Here is a 17,522-nt window from a genome sequence, read left to right as displayed (position 1 = left end):
GGTAGACACTCATCTCACAATCATCACTTAGCATTCTAAGTTCAAGTCTAGAAATTCTACAATTTCTTAGTTCGCTTAAACTAATGCTCTGATACCAACTGTGACATCCCCAAATTTCTCGGCCAGAAAAGACCGATTTAATTTATGCTTTTTAAAAATCAAATCAGAGAAATCTTTATAAAAGATGTTGCGGAGTTGGTCCCCAAAACAAAATATGATAAAAGTTTGTCAAAATCTTTCTTTAAGAAATATATCATTTCCTTTTATATCAAAACCTCGGGATGTCATGTTCCAATACAGATCAAAAGCATAAACAAGACATTATAAGCCTTACGACAATTATTTGTAACTACTGGCCTATAATCCAAAATTCACTCATCATCATCATCCGACTATGCTCGGGGTCCTCTACCTGTAATATAAACAACTGAGTGGGTCAGGCTTGGAAGCCTGGTGAGCATATAGGGTTTTCAACCCACAATACATAAATTTATTATGTTTAAACATCAATCAGTCAACCAAATTACCCCAATTACCCATTCCCGTTATCCTCACGTTACGTCCCTAAAACAACTATCACAAGGAACCTAGCCTAAGGATTTTCATTAGGGGTGACAACATTGCTTTCTCAGCAATTTATGTCAAATAAAACAAACACCGGGGTGACAACATTGTTTTCCTTCAACAATTTATGTCAAATAGGCACGAAGTCACATTGTCGCCAAGATTTATCTAATCGGCATGACGTCACATCGTCACCAAGATTTACTCAACAGGAACTAACAACATCGATCCCCACATACTAACTTTATACAGTGATCTTACTAGATCTAACCTAAAGAATCGATATGAACAACTAACTAACTAAACTGCTTCAGAAATCCTCTAGCAGTAAACAAGGATCGATAAAGATATTGAATGAATGGACTAAGTTTAACTACGAACCTTTGTTCGTAAAAGAAAGAACCACAAGACAATTAAGTCAGGGGTAGTTATCAATGCCTAGGCTATGGTCTGAATATCGTGAGGTATATAACCCCCAGACGCACCCTATCCAGCATCGAACTTTGCCTAGGCTGTGGTCTGAATATCGTGAGGTATATAAACCCCAAACGCACCCTATCCGGCAATGGAAACACTAACTAATGCCTAGGTTGTGGTCTGAGTATCGTGAGGTATATAACCCCCAGACTCACCCCTATCCGGCATCGGAAATGAAAACACTAACTAATGCCTAGGCTGTGGTCTGAACCCCCAGACTCACCCCTATCCGGCATCGGAAAGGAAAACACTGACTCATGAAGCTCGTCCGATCACTTCACAAAAGAAACGAAGACTCCAAATCTCTTCAAAATAAAAGAATAGGGAAAATACTAATAAAGTACTCCCGTACGCTCCCGTACCCCGACACGTAATAGTGTCAAAAAGAAGAATTAACGGATGAACACATAGTTCAAAAACTCCTAAGGAACATATAGTTCCGGAACACTTTATGAACATATAGTTCAAACATATGTACCGATTACGAGTCTACTAACGTTCCACTGGACTACCTAAAATAGTCTGTGGCCGTTGTCTATACTCTGTTAGATGACTAGATCATCTTAAACATCGATACCTCTCATCACTTTATTTTATCACACACCAACTAACTACCCATGTTCTACCCAACATATTTGTAGATAAAAATATATATACAGTTTAAAACTTGTATAGAATATCAACACAACAGTCACCTCAAATAAACAATTAACATATTTACACGTAACACGTATTTTAAGGTAAATACTTCATATCTATGTGTAAATTGAAAGTGAATATACACTCACTTGATTTGATGATAATCGGGCAGCAATTCGTTTCCTAAAACGATCGTTTTTAATAAAACCGGGAGTTTTATTAAGAAACCGGGCTCTGCGAAAGGTCGGGCTTCGAAACCGAAAAGATAAATTTTCCGGGCTTCTCGGGCTCTTCGTGGGGTATTCCGGGCTTTACAATTGATACCAGGGCTTTGCGGGATGTTAAGATGAAGAAAATATGGAGAGAGGGGCTAAAAATGGCTAAATTCCAAAAGTAACCGGAAACCCTCGCAGGTACCCTTCTATTTATAGGGTCCGAAGTTTGATCCAACGGCTGAGAAGTCTCCGGATCCAACGGCTAAGAGGCTTCGCAGAGGGTCTCGCACATGCCTCGCATGGCTCGCACCTGGCTCGCACATGCGAGGGCTCGCTGTCGGCTTCTAAGTGGACCGCGGCTTGCTGGCGCACCTGCGAGGCTCGGAGCTAGGCTATGCGAGGCTCGGACACACGCGGCAGCTGGGCGAAGCTTTGGCTGGGGAGGTGGCTGCTTCGGATTGGGCCTCCTCCTCGCTCGAATCAGAAGAGGACACGTGGCTCGCATGACTCAGCAGCCTCGGTGACTCAGCAGCCTAATGACTCAGCAGCCAGGTGACTCAGCAGGACACGTGTCACATTCTAAGCGAGGGTGACGTGGCAATTGTGTGACTATGCGAAATTTCTCGGTTTTCGTGCCAAAACTTCTAAAATCCATAACTTTCGCATACGAGCTCCGTTTTTGACGTTCTTTATATGCACGCGTAGCTAAAATTACGATCTACAACTTCCGTTTAGACTTCGTCGGCTAATTTTGACTTTAAATTTTATATTATTATTTTTAACAGACCGGGACAGGAAATCTGTTAAAAATTCATAACTTCTTCATCCGACGTCCGTTTTCGTCAGACTTTTTACCGTTGTGCTCCTAATGACGAGACCTTCAATTCTCGTTTAGGTTGTGTCGGCTAAAAACCGCTCGATCTAAAATTCGAGTTTTTAGCTGTCTACTGCTGCGCTGAAACTTCGAAAAATCATAACTTCCTCATACGAAGTCAGATTTGGACGTTCTTTTTATCGAACTTCTCGGTTTAACGAATACTACGAATTTCGTTTAGATTACTAAGGCTAAAAAGTAGTTTATCAAAAACTCACTTTTTACGACATTCAGCACCGTGCCGGTTTTGTCGTGAAACTTCAATAGGTCATAACTTCTTCGTTATAACTCGGATTTTGGTATTCTTTATATCCCTGAAATCCTTGTTTCGACCACTACAACTTTATGTAAAGATATCAGGCTTATCTCACACTTTAATTTTGACGCTTATTTTTATTTTTAATTAATTAAACCCTAATAATTAAGCATAAAACACATAATTCACATAAAATTCACATAATTCCTTTTCATTTCTTCTAAATGAGTTACAAAGGTTAACCTAGACCATTATGTCAATATTAATGCCTAGCCTAGAAACACGGGCGTTACAAATATAGAATCTAATCATGTGACATTTGGTTTTATATATATATATATATATATATATATATATATATATATATATATAAATTTTTTATAGAAGTGTTAGAAAGATTGCTTATTATTTGATTCCTTGTATTTACCCTATATATAGGTTTAATAATGTCATTAGTCTTAACACCCTTCCAATAAGCTCTTAATTAGTTTAAGTTGAGCTAAACCCTCAAAGTTTTTTGTATGTTCACAGTCAAATCGATAATATACAAAAGTTTTAAAAAGTTTACTTGAAAATTAATTGTTTAATTCATGTTGGTGCTTCCTAATTCAGTTATGTCATTTCAATGAGATCCTATATGTAGTATCAGAGCTTAATCTTGGAGCTTTAAACAATTATTTCAAGTCAACTATCCGAAAATGGCAACTTTATCTCATGAATCTTACATTGTTCTTCAAGTTTTGTAAGTATTCTACATTGGAAGGAAATTTTGTTCTTGAAATCAAATTCTATCCATTGATTCATTCGGTTTTGATTTTCTCTCTTTAGAATGTTTTTTGGATCTTGTTTCATATTTTAACGACATTGTTGAAGAAGAGATTTATTAAATTTTATTCATAGATATGTTCTAGATCTACTAAAATTCGTTTCACATTTATATTCTCTCTTTAGAACTCGCTTCAGCTTTACTTTATTTTTCCTGAAATATTGGTGATCTTTTTGGTATCTAACTAAAAATAGAAGTATAGAATTATGATTTTTCGACACTGATGATTGGAATTTTTTATTACAAACTCAATCTCATGCAATATTTTGGATTTGTGTTGAAAGGTAAGAGAATTACAAAAGATACTTTAATTTCGTGCGCTGAAAAGGATAGTTCTAGAAAAATGATTTGTCATCCTCTTGGTCATGAATCCTAAAAAACTATGTTAAATGGAACGATTTTGTTTGTTAATGGGTTTCAAAGAAAAGAAACAAGAGAAAAATAAATGTTTTTAGGAAATATGTTTCTCTTATTAAAGATTCAAGTGTTCTTCATATTCTTGAAGTTGTTAAAATGTTCAACGAGTTCATAATAGAGTTCTTGATGTTTATTATGTTCTTGAAAAAAAATCCAAATGCTCGGGTTAAGGGGGGTTAGATGTGAAAAAAATGGTAATTTTGGGAGCATGAGTAGTACGGTGGGCGTATATGTGAGTACGCTAAGCGTACTAGGGCGCGCCCTAGTACGTTGGGTGTACTAATGTCCGGGTGAAACCTTAATTTTTAGGGTTTTTGTAACATCCCAGAATATCAAGAGTAAAGTTGAAGGGCTAAAAGTTTTGTGATATGATTCTGGGAATACTCTAAAATAATTGTATTGAAAACCTTTTTGTAATAATTTTACGAAATCGGGATGTTTTTGAAAAGTTTAAATTGGTTGGAATTTTATGGTCGTTACAGTTTGGAGAGTATTTAAGTACCTTTATGGATCATTTAGCCTCACTCTTTTAGCCTCCAAGTCCTTGAGTCGTTCTTAGCAAACCCTAACCCAATAAGAGAGTGTTTTGAGCTTAAAATGTGTTATTTGTGTGCTTAAAGGAAAAGAAAGTGCATCAAGGAGTCTAGGAAGGAAAGCAATCTTATAGATCTTGGATTATCATCTTCTTGGGAAGCTCCAGAAGTTAAAAAGTTGCTACCTTTATGCTTGGTTTGCTTAGATCTTATCTTGGTAGCTTTATGAGGTTCTTATGTCCTAAAAGTCCCATTGTTGCGCGTGTTTGATTTTGGACATTTTGAGTTGTCCTTCTAGACCCTAAAAATGAGGTCGTTAGTCATAAAAATGAGGTCCCAATGGGCAGGAGTGTCTCATGCATCTGGAAAAAGGGTCTTAATGGATTAAGGACTATTGGACGTGTAAAGTCATAAATTTGGAGACTTTATGACTCTAGGGTGCATCTAGACCATGGATCTATGATGTGGAATTAAGTGCTTAAGCAGTTAGGTAGTTAATGGACTTTTGGGATCTGCGAGGGTACGCCCCGCGTTAGGGGGAGCAGTATCGGCCCAATACATGGGCGGCTTGGGCTTAGGCCTAGGGCATCAAAGTTTTAGGGGCATGTAAGTCCACATATATCTATATTATTTGTAATTATAGCCCAACTAACTTAGCTCATATCTCTTTTGTTTACTAACAAGAATGAAGAGAAAGAAATCAGGGGAAAGAGAGGCATCGCGCCATAGATAGCGGCATAGAGAAACGAAACATCGCATGGCGCCTAGAAACACGTTAGTGTTGTTATCCATGGAGAAATCAATGCCTAGTAGCCTTGAATACGTCTTTATCTTTCTCTGTCTCTCTCTCTCCCTCTCTCTCTCTCTCTCTCTGATAAATAAAAAGTAAGAACATATATTGATATTGTTCTTTTATCGATTCTTGGCTGTAAGAGATATAACAATTTCGATAAGTGATAGTGTGATACGGATACATCAATTATTAATTTTAGAGTTAGTGATTTGGGTGTGATTGTATCTTGTTGGGTGTTGGATTTAGCAGTCTTTCATAAACCAAATATGATTTTCCTCTATAATTCTATTTGTGCTCGATATTGTTGATTCATAAATCATTTTGGGAAATGTTATTCTCATAATTTGCTTTATTTTTTTTATCTCTTTGATGTATTCTCTATCTGATTTCTTCTACATTTTATTACAGTAAAAAATGAGTTTACCAAGTCTCAAAGACATTGGACTTTTGTATGCTTTGAGCTCTCATTTCTCCATGGTTTCAGAAATCACATTTGGGTAAGTCTAATCTCAAAAAATGCTTTATTTTTTATTTATTTGATTTCTTCAATAACCATATATTTGATTTTCCACAGCTTTTTATTTGAAATCTATGTTTGTTTAGGTTTGTTTTAGAAATATGATTAATTCTTATTAATCTGATTTCTTCTCCATTTGATTATAGGAACAAGTCAAAGTCTCAGAGAGTTATTGGATTTTTGTATCTGATTTCTCTATTGCTTCTGAAATCAGATAACCATAGTAACAAGGAGGCTTAAAGAGAGAGTAGAGGGGAGCTCAAAATTTCGGCCTTGACTTCTTAGAAAGGAGTGGATGAAATCATGAGGCCATAAGGAAGTTTATATAGCTTAAGGAAACTTGAGGCCAAATCCAGGGTTTCTGGGATAAGGCCTAGATTAATTAATATAATAATCAAGTTACCTTATCTCCTTATCCTAACCCCATGGATGAAAATTCTAGGCTATTCCTAGTCAATTTTCGTCCACCCCATCCCAAGGGGTTCTAGAGTCTTCCTGCTTCAACTTTCAATAAATAACCAAATAGTCTTTGCACTTTTAATTAATCCAAATAATCTCAAGTTAATTCTAATTAATTTCTTATTAATTATTAATTATCTAATACAATTTGTAATTAATATATTATTTTCATAACATATTAATAAATTCATTTATTTCTATTTAATTTATTATTCACATAATAAATCAACAAATCAGTCAGTCTCTCTATCTCTCTCTCTTTGTGTGTGTGTATATATATATATATATATATATATATATATATGTTAATAAATTCATTTATTACTAGGTTTGAGGGCAACCCAAAGGATTTTGCTAATAATTCAAAATTGTACTAATTTAGTTATTTACTTAGATACCCAATCCAACACAAGGAAGGAAAGAAATCTAATAACACACTTCAAGGTACAAAGGAGGTAACCAAGTAGGGTTTAATCCCAGATTCTAAGGTTAATGTTGCTTAAATACTTCATAACTTTCAATTTGGGCCCGTAAGTGTGAAAAAATGACTCCATGACCCATGTATACGATAAGTATTGTTTATTTATTTATTTTTTTGCACTTTACCCAATCAAAGTTAATTTTAACCATGACAAAAATAACTCAACAATAACATAACGAAAAACTAATATTGATGACGAAATGGAAAAGTTTAGGTCGTTACATCAATAATTACATGGACTAATATTAAACCCGCTAGCCAATAAGATGACATTTCAACATTTATTTCTATACAATTCCTCAAACGACACCATTTTAATGTCATAGTGATAATCATTGTTATATATATATATATATATATATATATATATATATATATATATATATATATATATATATACTCTACCATAAGAAGATGTTTATCACAATTGCTTGCAAAATCTAAAACACATGTACGTGTCATATCCTTTGAGGTTTGAATTGTCCTCACTTTGTTCGTTCATTTGTGGATGATAGTTAGTACTCAAACATAACTTCGTACTCATTTCTTCTTGCAAATTCTTCCAAAATCGTGACTTGAACCAGTTGGTCATAGCTTACAAGAGGTCGTCCACGTTATGTCTCTATAGTCCAAATATCATTCACACGTTATGTCCTCAAGTTTGTGTGGACAATTGATTTGGGCTATAGAGAAATTCCTTAAGGTAGTCAACATTATGTCTCTACAACACACATTTTAGCGGCACTCTCGTCGTTCGTGGATGATTTCAGTGGTCGTCGAAGACCGAGCAGAATCTTATCCACACAAACTTCAAAAAGAATTTGTATATCCCAAATGTCACGTACCACTAAAATGTGTTGATTCTTGTTCAGTTCATCGACTACCACTCAAATGATATCTTGTGCCGTTTTTGGTGTCTTCGACAACTTAGTTATTAAAAATACATCATCAGATGTCCGAATTTCCCATGGCCACCTCAAATAGCTCTAGCTCCCCACACGATTTCTGATTTTGCATATTTACTTTCAAACCATTCAAACACTTGGCAGCATAGGTCGCACCAAGAACTAAAAGAGGTCGCAGTAAGAACTAAAATAGATTATCATCTACGAATACCGATTGTATTATATTAGAATTTTGTTTTCAATGTACTTCTGATTAGATTACTTCTTTTCGAGTCCGCAATTTTGACCAAATGCATTATTTCTGGTTTCTACACACTCGGTTTTGACCGGGCACCTAACATAAAAGGCAACGACGCTGTAACCTTCCCCCAAAGCGGTTGGCTCTCGACAGCGCCACGATACCATAAATAAAAGCTCTCTTTTTCCCAAATCTTAATCTCTTTCCACCTGAAAAATTAACCAACCAACTTATTTCAATCGAAAACGGGTATCGAGATTTTGTGTAGTGATCTATTGGAAAATTCCATCGTCATTGATTTTGATTTCGGAAGGGATTGTTTACGAGTTAGGGTTTAATCGCTCTTTGATTTCTGGGCTTTTCATTCCATTATTCTTTGTTACATTTGAACATAAATCTTTGCTCCCAAATCGGTACATTCGTTTTTGTCAAAGAGACCGTGGAGAGCTATGTCGTCGCATTTCGAACGGTGGGAGAAAGATCCGTTCTTTTCTGCTGCTGAAGAAGTTCAGGAATCTGCTGACAGGTATCTGATGCTTGTGTCTTGTCGATTAGGGTTTATATCGTTTTAGTAGTTTTGTACTTGTAGTTTCTTTACCAGATCTTCGTTTATTTACTGTTAATTCTTTCATGGATGAAGAATGGAATCAACATACAGAACACTGATTCACGCTTTGAAAGAACCTTCTGCTTGGAAAACAGAAGAACTTCGAAGGGATTTACGCACTGCCCATGGCACTGCTAAATGGCAGGTGATCTTCACGCCATTTATATAGATAATTAATAGCTTCTTATTTGCTTACAACTTAACAAAACTACATCGCTATTTTCTCCATTTTTACCCTATTGATAATCAATTTTATACAGTTAGAAGAGTTTGAAAAGGCAGTTGAACAGAGTTACATCAAATCTTCTACAGAAGATGCTAAAACCAGACACCGCGAATTTATCAAAGCAATCGATTGTCAAATTTCAAAAGCTTCAAAAGCATTAGATGAATCAGCTATTCCCACAGGAAAACCACCTCGCCCATGGATACGCCTCAATGAAGGAGAAACCGAAGAACTAGCATCATTCCTTTCAGGGTCAAAGTCAAACGTTGACCAAAAACAGAAACAAAAGCTTCCTTCAAAAGTACAATGCCTTAATGAGAAAAATGAGAAGAAAGTTTCAGGGCATAGAAGAACAGCAAGTGCCGGTGCTGACATTGGTGGTGCCTGGAATATTGTGGTGGATGATGATGGTGGAAAACCAGAAGAGCCTCCAAGAAAGATACCGAGTTTTTCAGGGTTTTTAAATGCCATGGATTCTGCAGCAAAATTACAGTGGTCAAAAAATGGTTATAGGAAACTGAAGCTTATAGATAATCGACATGAAGCTGATGTTAAATTGCCTGAGATTCAACCTTTAAGCAAAGTGAGTTTTTATTTAACTTTACATGATTAAGAACATCCACAATAGTAGAAGCTTTTTTTTTTTTTTTTTTTTTTTTTTTTTCAGATTACCTTGTAAATTTACAAGTTTGACCAAGTAGCTGTAAGCTGTTTTATACTTTTTTTATAATCTTTTATTCTCTTAGTTTATTAGTTACAAATAAAAGTTATTTTGTTTAGTATAATGTAAAATGGATATATAAGATATTCTAAAACTGGTAAAATGTTATTTCTTAGAATTTTATAAAAATGTAAATAAGAAAAAGTTAGAAATTTGGTAACATTTAGAAATGGGATTGTGATATATCCACCCGCGCTTTTTATTCATTCACTTTGAAAGAAGATGATTTGACTTTTATAACCCTCATTTTAGTTTTTTTTTTAATGGCATCCCTCATTTTAGTTGAAACGAGAGAATCACGATAAGGGTATAAAAGTCGAAACGTCTTTTTTAAGTGGATGAATAAAAAACATACATGGAAATATAACCCCCTTAGAAATATATAAATAGTAGAAATTAGAAAGTTTATAATAATTAAAAATAAATGAGCTTAGAAACATTTATTGTGATTGTATTATTTTATGCTATAAATAAAAATGAAACTACCAATACTACTACTTCACAAAGCTAAATTTTATATACTATATAGTTATTTATATTTAATTTCGATTTTTTTGATTTACATATAACATCAAAAATGATATAATTTGAAATTGGTAGCATATCATCCAATAAATAAGCTTTACTATTGTGGATGCTTTGATAATAACTCGTCCTGTATGGGTAGAGAATGAAAATTTTGATTATCTTATAATATGTTATGTAATATTTTGTTTGTTATTTTTTTATGCATGAAAAGGGTATTAATGCATATTATGAAAGGAGTAAGAGTTGCCTTGAGAATGGTGATGATTGTTATCAAAAGCAACTTTACGGGTGGTATGGTGGTATTCAAAGACAACTTCAAAGGTCACAATATTATGTGCAATATAGTCGCCCTACCCAAATCATATTTTGGATACTTGTCCTCATTTTCATTTTTGGTGAGTTTGCTTTTTCATATTCCAAAAATATATTTAATTTTAATCTTCCTACTTTCATTCTTTCTATTACCACATTCTACTCGATGAATCTTTTTAAGTGCTAAATAAGGAAACAACAATTGGCTTTCATTTATTTGTATATTATAGCACCCTACTTTTATTCTCGTCTATTACATCATTGAACTTTTTTTTCTTTTAAGGAAAATTTTAGCATTGTACTTTTAAATATTTTTCTTTGTAGGACATCATTGTACATTTATACTTAGAAATATCTAGCCAATTATATAGGAGTGGAAATTGCTTTGTCTTTCGATTATATTGCTACAATTGGGTAGATTTTTTAAAGCATGATACTGTAAATTCTAATAACAAGAAATGAATATATAATGCTACTATCAACAAATCAACGACAATATGTTGCTATTTATTGCTTTAACCCGTTTTTTATTCACAAAATTACCGTTTTTCTTGTTTTCTTTAACCACATTCTTATCTTTTTGTTATTAATCACACAAACATTTTCAATGTTTTATTTCGATTATATTACAAGATAGATTTTTCAAGAGCACGATTTTGTAATAAGAAATGAAAGAAGAATGCTATAATAAACAAATCAACCGAAGTATGTTGATGTTTTATCTCTTCAAACCATTTTTTTAATCTCAAATTACAGTTTTCTTGTTTTTTTTTTTTTTTGAAAACTTATGTTTTTAATCTTTTTCTTGCAGCAATAGTGACAGTGCATGTGATCTGAAACTGGAGCTCTAGTCTTAATTGCAGAAGATTACAGGATACCCAAAAAGGGTGTCTTGGAATATTGGACATGTTTAAGTGATAAATTTTTTTACCCAATTATAACATTGTATTTGACCTTCATCAGCGATGGTTGTTAATTGTCATAGAAGAACCATGTTTGTAGGCGAGTTTTGCAAGTTTATTTTCAGATATGGATTTTTTGTACATATATCAATGTTTCTTTTATGTAAAACATAAACTGTAAATCTTTAGGGTCAACATGTATGCTTTTGTAGTTGTAGTTGCAGTTGAAATATTCATCCCACTTTGAAACAGTCTGTAGAATGTTTAGGCATGTATTTCTTGGAATATTGGATATGTGTATTCTTATCATTGTTGTACTTGTGCATGTTTTTTCTTCCTTTCTGTTGGTTAATACCCATATTGGTTTTAAAATCCAGCGGATTGGAATGGTTTTTTGATAATGAAATTTGGATAAAACCAACCAGAAAGCAATTTTACAAAACTGCCCCTACCAGAAAGCAATCAGATATGAAAATAAAGAAGACATTAATGCTATCATTGGACATCATCTACTGATGTCGAAACAATTTTACAAAACTGCCCCTACCAGAAAGCATGGACATCCATCATGAACTAATACCAAAGGCCAATCTTTATTCAATCTCTCAAAAAAAAAAAAAAAAAAAAACTAGCCGAAAATAGCAACGTACTTTAATTCATTAATTATGCATAATATGTTTCTACCATGAAATAAAAATAAAAAATAAAAAATAAAAAACTAATTTTGTGAAAGCTCACGGCTACGTTTTGCAGCAGCAACAACCGCATTCATTAAAATCCCACGGAATCCCGACTTCTCCAGCTCATGAATCCCAGCAATTGTCGTGCCACCTGGCGATGTCACATCGTCTTTCAGCTGTCCTGGATGCCTCCCAGTCTCCCTAGCCATACTCGCTGCCCCCAAAACCTTAAAAAAAATATATATGAAAAGACATAAATGCCCTCCGTTTATAGGAATTATAATCTGTTTCAAATCCATCTCTTATTTTTTGTTTGGCTTTTTAAATTGAAATGTAAATCAAGTTAAATGATATTTTAGGTAATTCTTTCTAAATATAAATTACATGTTATGGTAAAAAAAGACTACTTACAGTTTGAGAGGCCAAATTAAGAGCAAGTTCCCGTGGTAGACCTGCAGCAACAGCACCATCCGCTAAAGCTTCTATGACCAGAAATATATAAGCTGGCCCACTCCCACTGAAATTTAAAAAAAAAAACAACTTAATTTCTTTATCAATAATTACTTTCATTTCAAAATAAATAAATAAATAAAAAGTTACATTGGTATTTGGTATTATATTGAAAGAGACATATAGTTACCTCAAGCCTGTGACTGCATCAAAGAGTTTCTCATCGGCTTTCCATATCTTACCAACCGCTCCAAATAACTTTGCAATTATTTCACCATCTTCTTGTGTTGCTCCTGCTCCCATGCTCATAACTGCATACAAACTATTTTTACAAATATTCCTTTTTTTTTTCTTGCATTATCTTACATATTTAAAATTAGTAGTTCCATTGATTTGTTTAGTATAGGCTTTATAGCATGCTACTTTTGTTATTTTTTGTGGGAAATTTTCAGAAAAGTCCTTACATTTTGACCTCATATTCGATTAAGTCCTTATATATCTTTCTTTCTAGCAATCAAGCCCAAAAAACCAATTATTATAAATAAATAAAAAAAAAGAAGAAAAATATACCAGATGCTCCTTCACCTACAGCAGCAGGGGTATTTGGCATAACCCTAATAAATCGATCATGACCAGCCCATTCCTGGATCAAACAAAACAAATTATTATAAAATTATCACCTTCTAAATATTTCCATAAAACATCAAATATACAACATTATTAAAATTTTGTTTTCATGAAACCTGAAGATCTTTTAATTTGACACCAGCAACTACTGACACCAGAAGCTTTTTCTCAGATAGGAGAGGCCTCAGTTGCAACACAGCATCTTTAACTGCAGCCACAAGTAGAAAAATAGTAATCAGATTTTATATTTCAAACAAAGAAAAAAATAAAAAAAAACTTTGTGCACTCTAATATTGCAAAAATGACATTAGAGGCATAGGCAGCATGAAAAATACCAACTTGTGGCTTCACAGAGAAAATCACCACATCACTGTTTTCAACAACCTGAACACGAAAGATGTCAGTTAAAAACAAAAAAAGATTACAGTGGGATAAGTAAAAGGGTTAAATGCAATAAACAGCTCTTTCTAATGTACTTCACTAACAATTGTTAGAAAACTCATTCACTCAATTACTAATACTAAGCTTAAACAAACGAGATGTTTGCAATTTCATACATCCAGATGCAAATACACTTTGCAAATATGTATCGAAATTCTAAACTAGGAAAGATCGATGATTTCGTCGACAGCGAAATGGTTGAAATTAATGTTTGTTGCTAAAATCCCGACAATCGGAACAAAACCCCATTAATAATCACATCAGTATGCAAATTCATTTCCTGAGGTTGTTGGGCGTTGTACAAGAACACAGTAACATATCACTGCTACGAATGGAAACAAACAGTATATTATACCTGGTTGTTGTGTTCAGCAACACCGACACCGAAGGACTCGAAAGCGGCGCGGCGAGAGCCTTTGTGAGCTGTCTTAATACGTGAAGCGGGGAGAACACCGGATTTGACAACGCCTCTGGCTATACTCTCCGCCATCTTACCAGCTCCGATGAACCCTAGCTTGTACGTCTCACTCGGAATAGGAGAAACCGCAGACATTGTTCAATGATCAAAATGCTTCTACCAAAGCAGCGATGACAAGATTGAAAGAGTCGGATCAGTGGCTTGATGATGCGAAAATACAGTTTTACCGAATACTTCAGTAGCCCCGCAACTGATTGGAGGAGTAAGTAACCAATCCTTTCCAGTCTTCAGGAGAATCGACTTCTTATGGGCCGGGCCATTGGATAACTCAGTTGTTCAGGGTCCGTATCTATATTCTATATTAATCTTATATAGAGACAAAATAGAGACAAAACTGCAGTAGCTATGGTTTGCTGAAAATTACCACTTGGGTCCAAAACAGTTTGGACTAGCACCACAAGTCTAAAGTTTTTATTTTGTTGCAAGTTTGGTCCAACTTATTTTAAACTTTTTTACAATGACGATTTTGCGCTTAATTTTTGTTTTTTTAGATTTTTTATTTATCTAAATAATTTTTCGATTAAAAGAAAAATAAAAAAAGAAATCTTTCTCTCTCTCTCTCTCTCTCTCTCTCTCTCTGTGTGTGTGTGTGTGTGTGTCTGTGTACATAAGAACACTTCACTTCTGTATATTTTTTCTTTGAAGATGGATCAAAGATCACCCTTATTCGTGTCTGAAATCCAGACAACTTCCTCTTCACAAAAAGCTTGTACCAAATAAAGCACTCAGGAATCTGATTACTCTAGGAAACTGAGTACTCTAGGAATCTGATTACTCTGTGGTGCATATCCGATGAAAATTTGTTGCGAAAATTGAAAAGTTTAGGTAACTATTTTCCGATGAGGATAACCTAATTCCCATAAAATAACTGAATCGAAGTAGTGAAGGAATTGGCATGCTGGAACTGGAGTTCCTGAGTGTGATATTGGGTGACGTGAAGTTCGTCTGTGTAACGTCCCAAAATTCAAGACTAAAAATTTCATTTAATAAAACATTACGTTAAGCAAATTCATCGTTTTCAAACATAAACAAAGTGTTAGTTTCCAAAATACATATTCGTTATCAGAGTAAACATTCCCAGGCTGTCTAAGCTATGGTGTGTGCCATGCGATCATCCCGAGCTCCATCATCCGCTACCGGAAGTACCTGAAACCAAAACTGAAAACCGTAAGCGCAAAGCTTAGTGAGTTCCCCACCCTACCACATACCATGCATAACCACATACTGCACATACTGGGCCGCGCCTGCTATCCTGGGCCTCGCCCCCTACCTCGGGCCTCGCCCGCTACAACGGCCCCGCCGCTCCAGGCCCCGCCTGGCTTCGAGCCCCGCTCGGATACAGATCTGTTTCACGTAGGCCTCGCCCACTAACATATAATAGCACATAAACATCTCACATAAGCTAAACACATACTAACGGATCTTGTCCTAAGGTCTCGCCTATCTCTGGGCCCCGCTCCTGACCTGCTACTGATGAGTCACGGAACCCCGTCCATGCTCCTACTGGTAGTGAGATACGGGCCCAGCCCACACTCACTTCTTTCCTGACTTGGGCCTCGCCCCTGCTCTGCTGTTACTGAGACGTGGAACACCATCCACACTCTGCTATTGGTGAGATACAGAACCTCGCCCACACTCACCTCCCTACCAGGCACATACAAGTATCACACAGACAACAAGTATAAACTATCACATAAACCATTCCTTGGGCACCCGTCCTCTATCATTGGACCTCGTCCTGAATATCATACTAGCATATTGGGCCTAGGGCTAACCCATGGGTCTTCTACTCATAACTACATGGGTCGGCATTGTGGCCGTAGACCCATTCATACAATGGGAAACTCACCTGATACTGCTGAACTGCTGCTGCTAATTCCTTTGACCGCTACCTGACCACTGACTCCAGACTGCTGCTCCAGTAGCTCCCCGAGCTACCAATATCAACATAACACTTAGTCTAACTAACCTTCAAAGGTCAACTAAGTCAACTCTTGTCAAAGTCAAAGTCCTGGTCAAAGTCAACCTTCCAGGTCAACCCTACTCGCCGAGTCCACTTACTGACTCACCGAGTTCTTATGCTCAAAGTCCTTCCAATCGCGACTTGACTCGCCGAGTCAGCCCCTGACTCGCCGAGTCTACAGATTCCCGAATCCTGTCTTGACCAACTCACTGAGTCCTTACTCGACTCGCTGACTCGAGTCTTAACTCGAAGGGTTTGGGACTACGCGACCTGACTCGCCGAGTCTAAGAACAGACTCGCCGAGCACACGACAATCTTCATCCAACTCGCCGAGTTTTTCATCCAACTCGCCGAGTTCATGCCTATCTTCATCCGACTCGACGAGCTGTTCATCCCACTCGTCGAGTTCCTCCTCATCTTCAAGCTACTCGCCGAGTCCACTCGAAGGACTCGCCGAGTCCATTCAGATCTACATACATGCAGAGGACTTTCGAGTCATGCATGGACTCCAAACTGTAGATCTACCCTTCCCAAGCCTATCCCCTACGTAAAGTTGCAAACTTTACGTGTAGAGAGGGAGATCTAGGCAAAAAGCACCATAAACTAGGGTTTAAGGCCAAGGGGCTTCAAAATCGACTCAAGGGCTGATACTTTATGCTTCCCCAGCTCATAACACACTTGGATCTGAAGTAGCAACTCCAGATCCGGCTCCTAACTCAACATAATATCATTATGGCTAAAGAGCCCCAACAACCACACATAAATCTAGATGCAAAAAGGGTCCAGGAACTAGTTTATACCTCCAAAAGCTCAGAAATGTCTTCCCAATCCCGGATCTGCAGCCCCCTTCTTGCACTCTCAAGATTCTTCGTCTTCCTCCAAGCTAAATGCACTCTTGAAGGCAATAAATGGTTCAAATAGAGGATATGGCGGCTAGGGTTTGATATCCAGGGCTTAAGAGGCAGCAAGGAGCCCTAGGAAGGAGATTAAAACGTTTATATAGGCTCCAAGTCCCGAATTTAGGGTTTTCCACGCACAGACCAGACTCACCGAGTCCACTTGGCCGACTCGCCGAGTCAGTCACTTACTCCTCGACTCGGATCCCGCTCGGACTCGCCGAGTCCCTCCTTGGACTCGCCGAGTCGACCCCTAAACTTAGGGTTTTCTTTCCTTTCTTGGCCTTCAAAACTTTGGGTGTTACAACTCTCCCCCACTTAAATTAAACTTCGTCCTCGAAGTTTGCCATGATCCACCACCTGCGATCCGCCTCCAATACCCACCAATTATCCCAACACCAGCCGCCTACCTGCGCTGGTCTTCCACCTGGTCATTCTGACTAACATAACCCTCGGGTCAAACCTGACCCTGAACAACTTAGAAACAGAAATTACTC

General features: G+C 36.3%; 2 protein-coding genes across 2 annotated transcripts; one reads left to right on the top strand and one right to left on the bottom strand.

The window, feature by feature from the left end:
* The first annotated feature begins 8,283 nt into the window (after nucleotides 1-8,283).
* On the top strand, nucleotides 8,284-11,807 carry LOC145096951 (uncharacterized). The gene is made up of 5 exons (XM_079034341.1): nucleotides 8,284-8,720; nucleotides 8,835-8,946; nucleotides 9,062-9,610; nucleotides 10,488-10,671; nucleotides 11,400-11,807. The coding sequence occupies exons 1-5, from the start codon at nucleotides 8,644-8,646 to the stop codon at nucleotides 11,423-11,425; spliced, it is 948 nt and encodes a 315-aa protein (XP_078890467.1). The 5' UTR covers nucleotides 8,284-8,643; the 3' UTR covers nucleotides 11,426-11,807.
* Nucleotides 11,808-12,119: 312 nt separating this feature from the next.
* On the bottom strand, nucleotides 12,120-14,434 carry P5CR (pyrroline-5- carboxylate (P5C) reductase). The gene is made up of 7 exons (XM_079034343.1): nucleotides 14,044-14,434; nucleotides 13,583-13,631; nucleotides 13,364-13,455; nucleotides 13,191-13,263; nucleotides 12,811-12,931; nucleotides 12,582-12,687; nucleotides 12,120-12,397 (listed from the first exon to the last, which is right to left on the bottom strand). Exons 1-7 carry the CDS (start codon nucleotides 14,239-14,241, stop codon nucleotides 12,209-12,211), a joined length of 828 nt encoding a protein of 275 aa, XP_078890469.1. The 5' UTR covers nucleotides 14,242-14,434; the 3' UTR covers nucleotides 12,120-12,208.
* Between the last annotated feature and the right edge of the window lie 3,088 nt (nucleotides 14,435-17,522).

The sequence above is a fragment of the Lactuca serriola genome, chromosome 4 (genome assembly GCF_051521515.1).
Source record: "Lactuca serriola cultivar US96UC23 chromosome 4, Lser_US96UC23_V15, whole genome shotgun sequence".
In the NCBI taxonomy this organism is placed as follows: Eukaryota; Viridiplantae; Streptophyta; class Magnoliopsida; order Asterales; family Asteraceae; genus Lactuca; species Lactuca serriola.
Note: the sequence above shows the minus strand (reverse complement) of the source record. Positions and strands in the feature narration are given on the sequence as shown.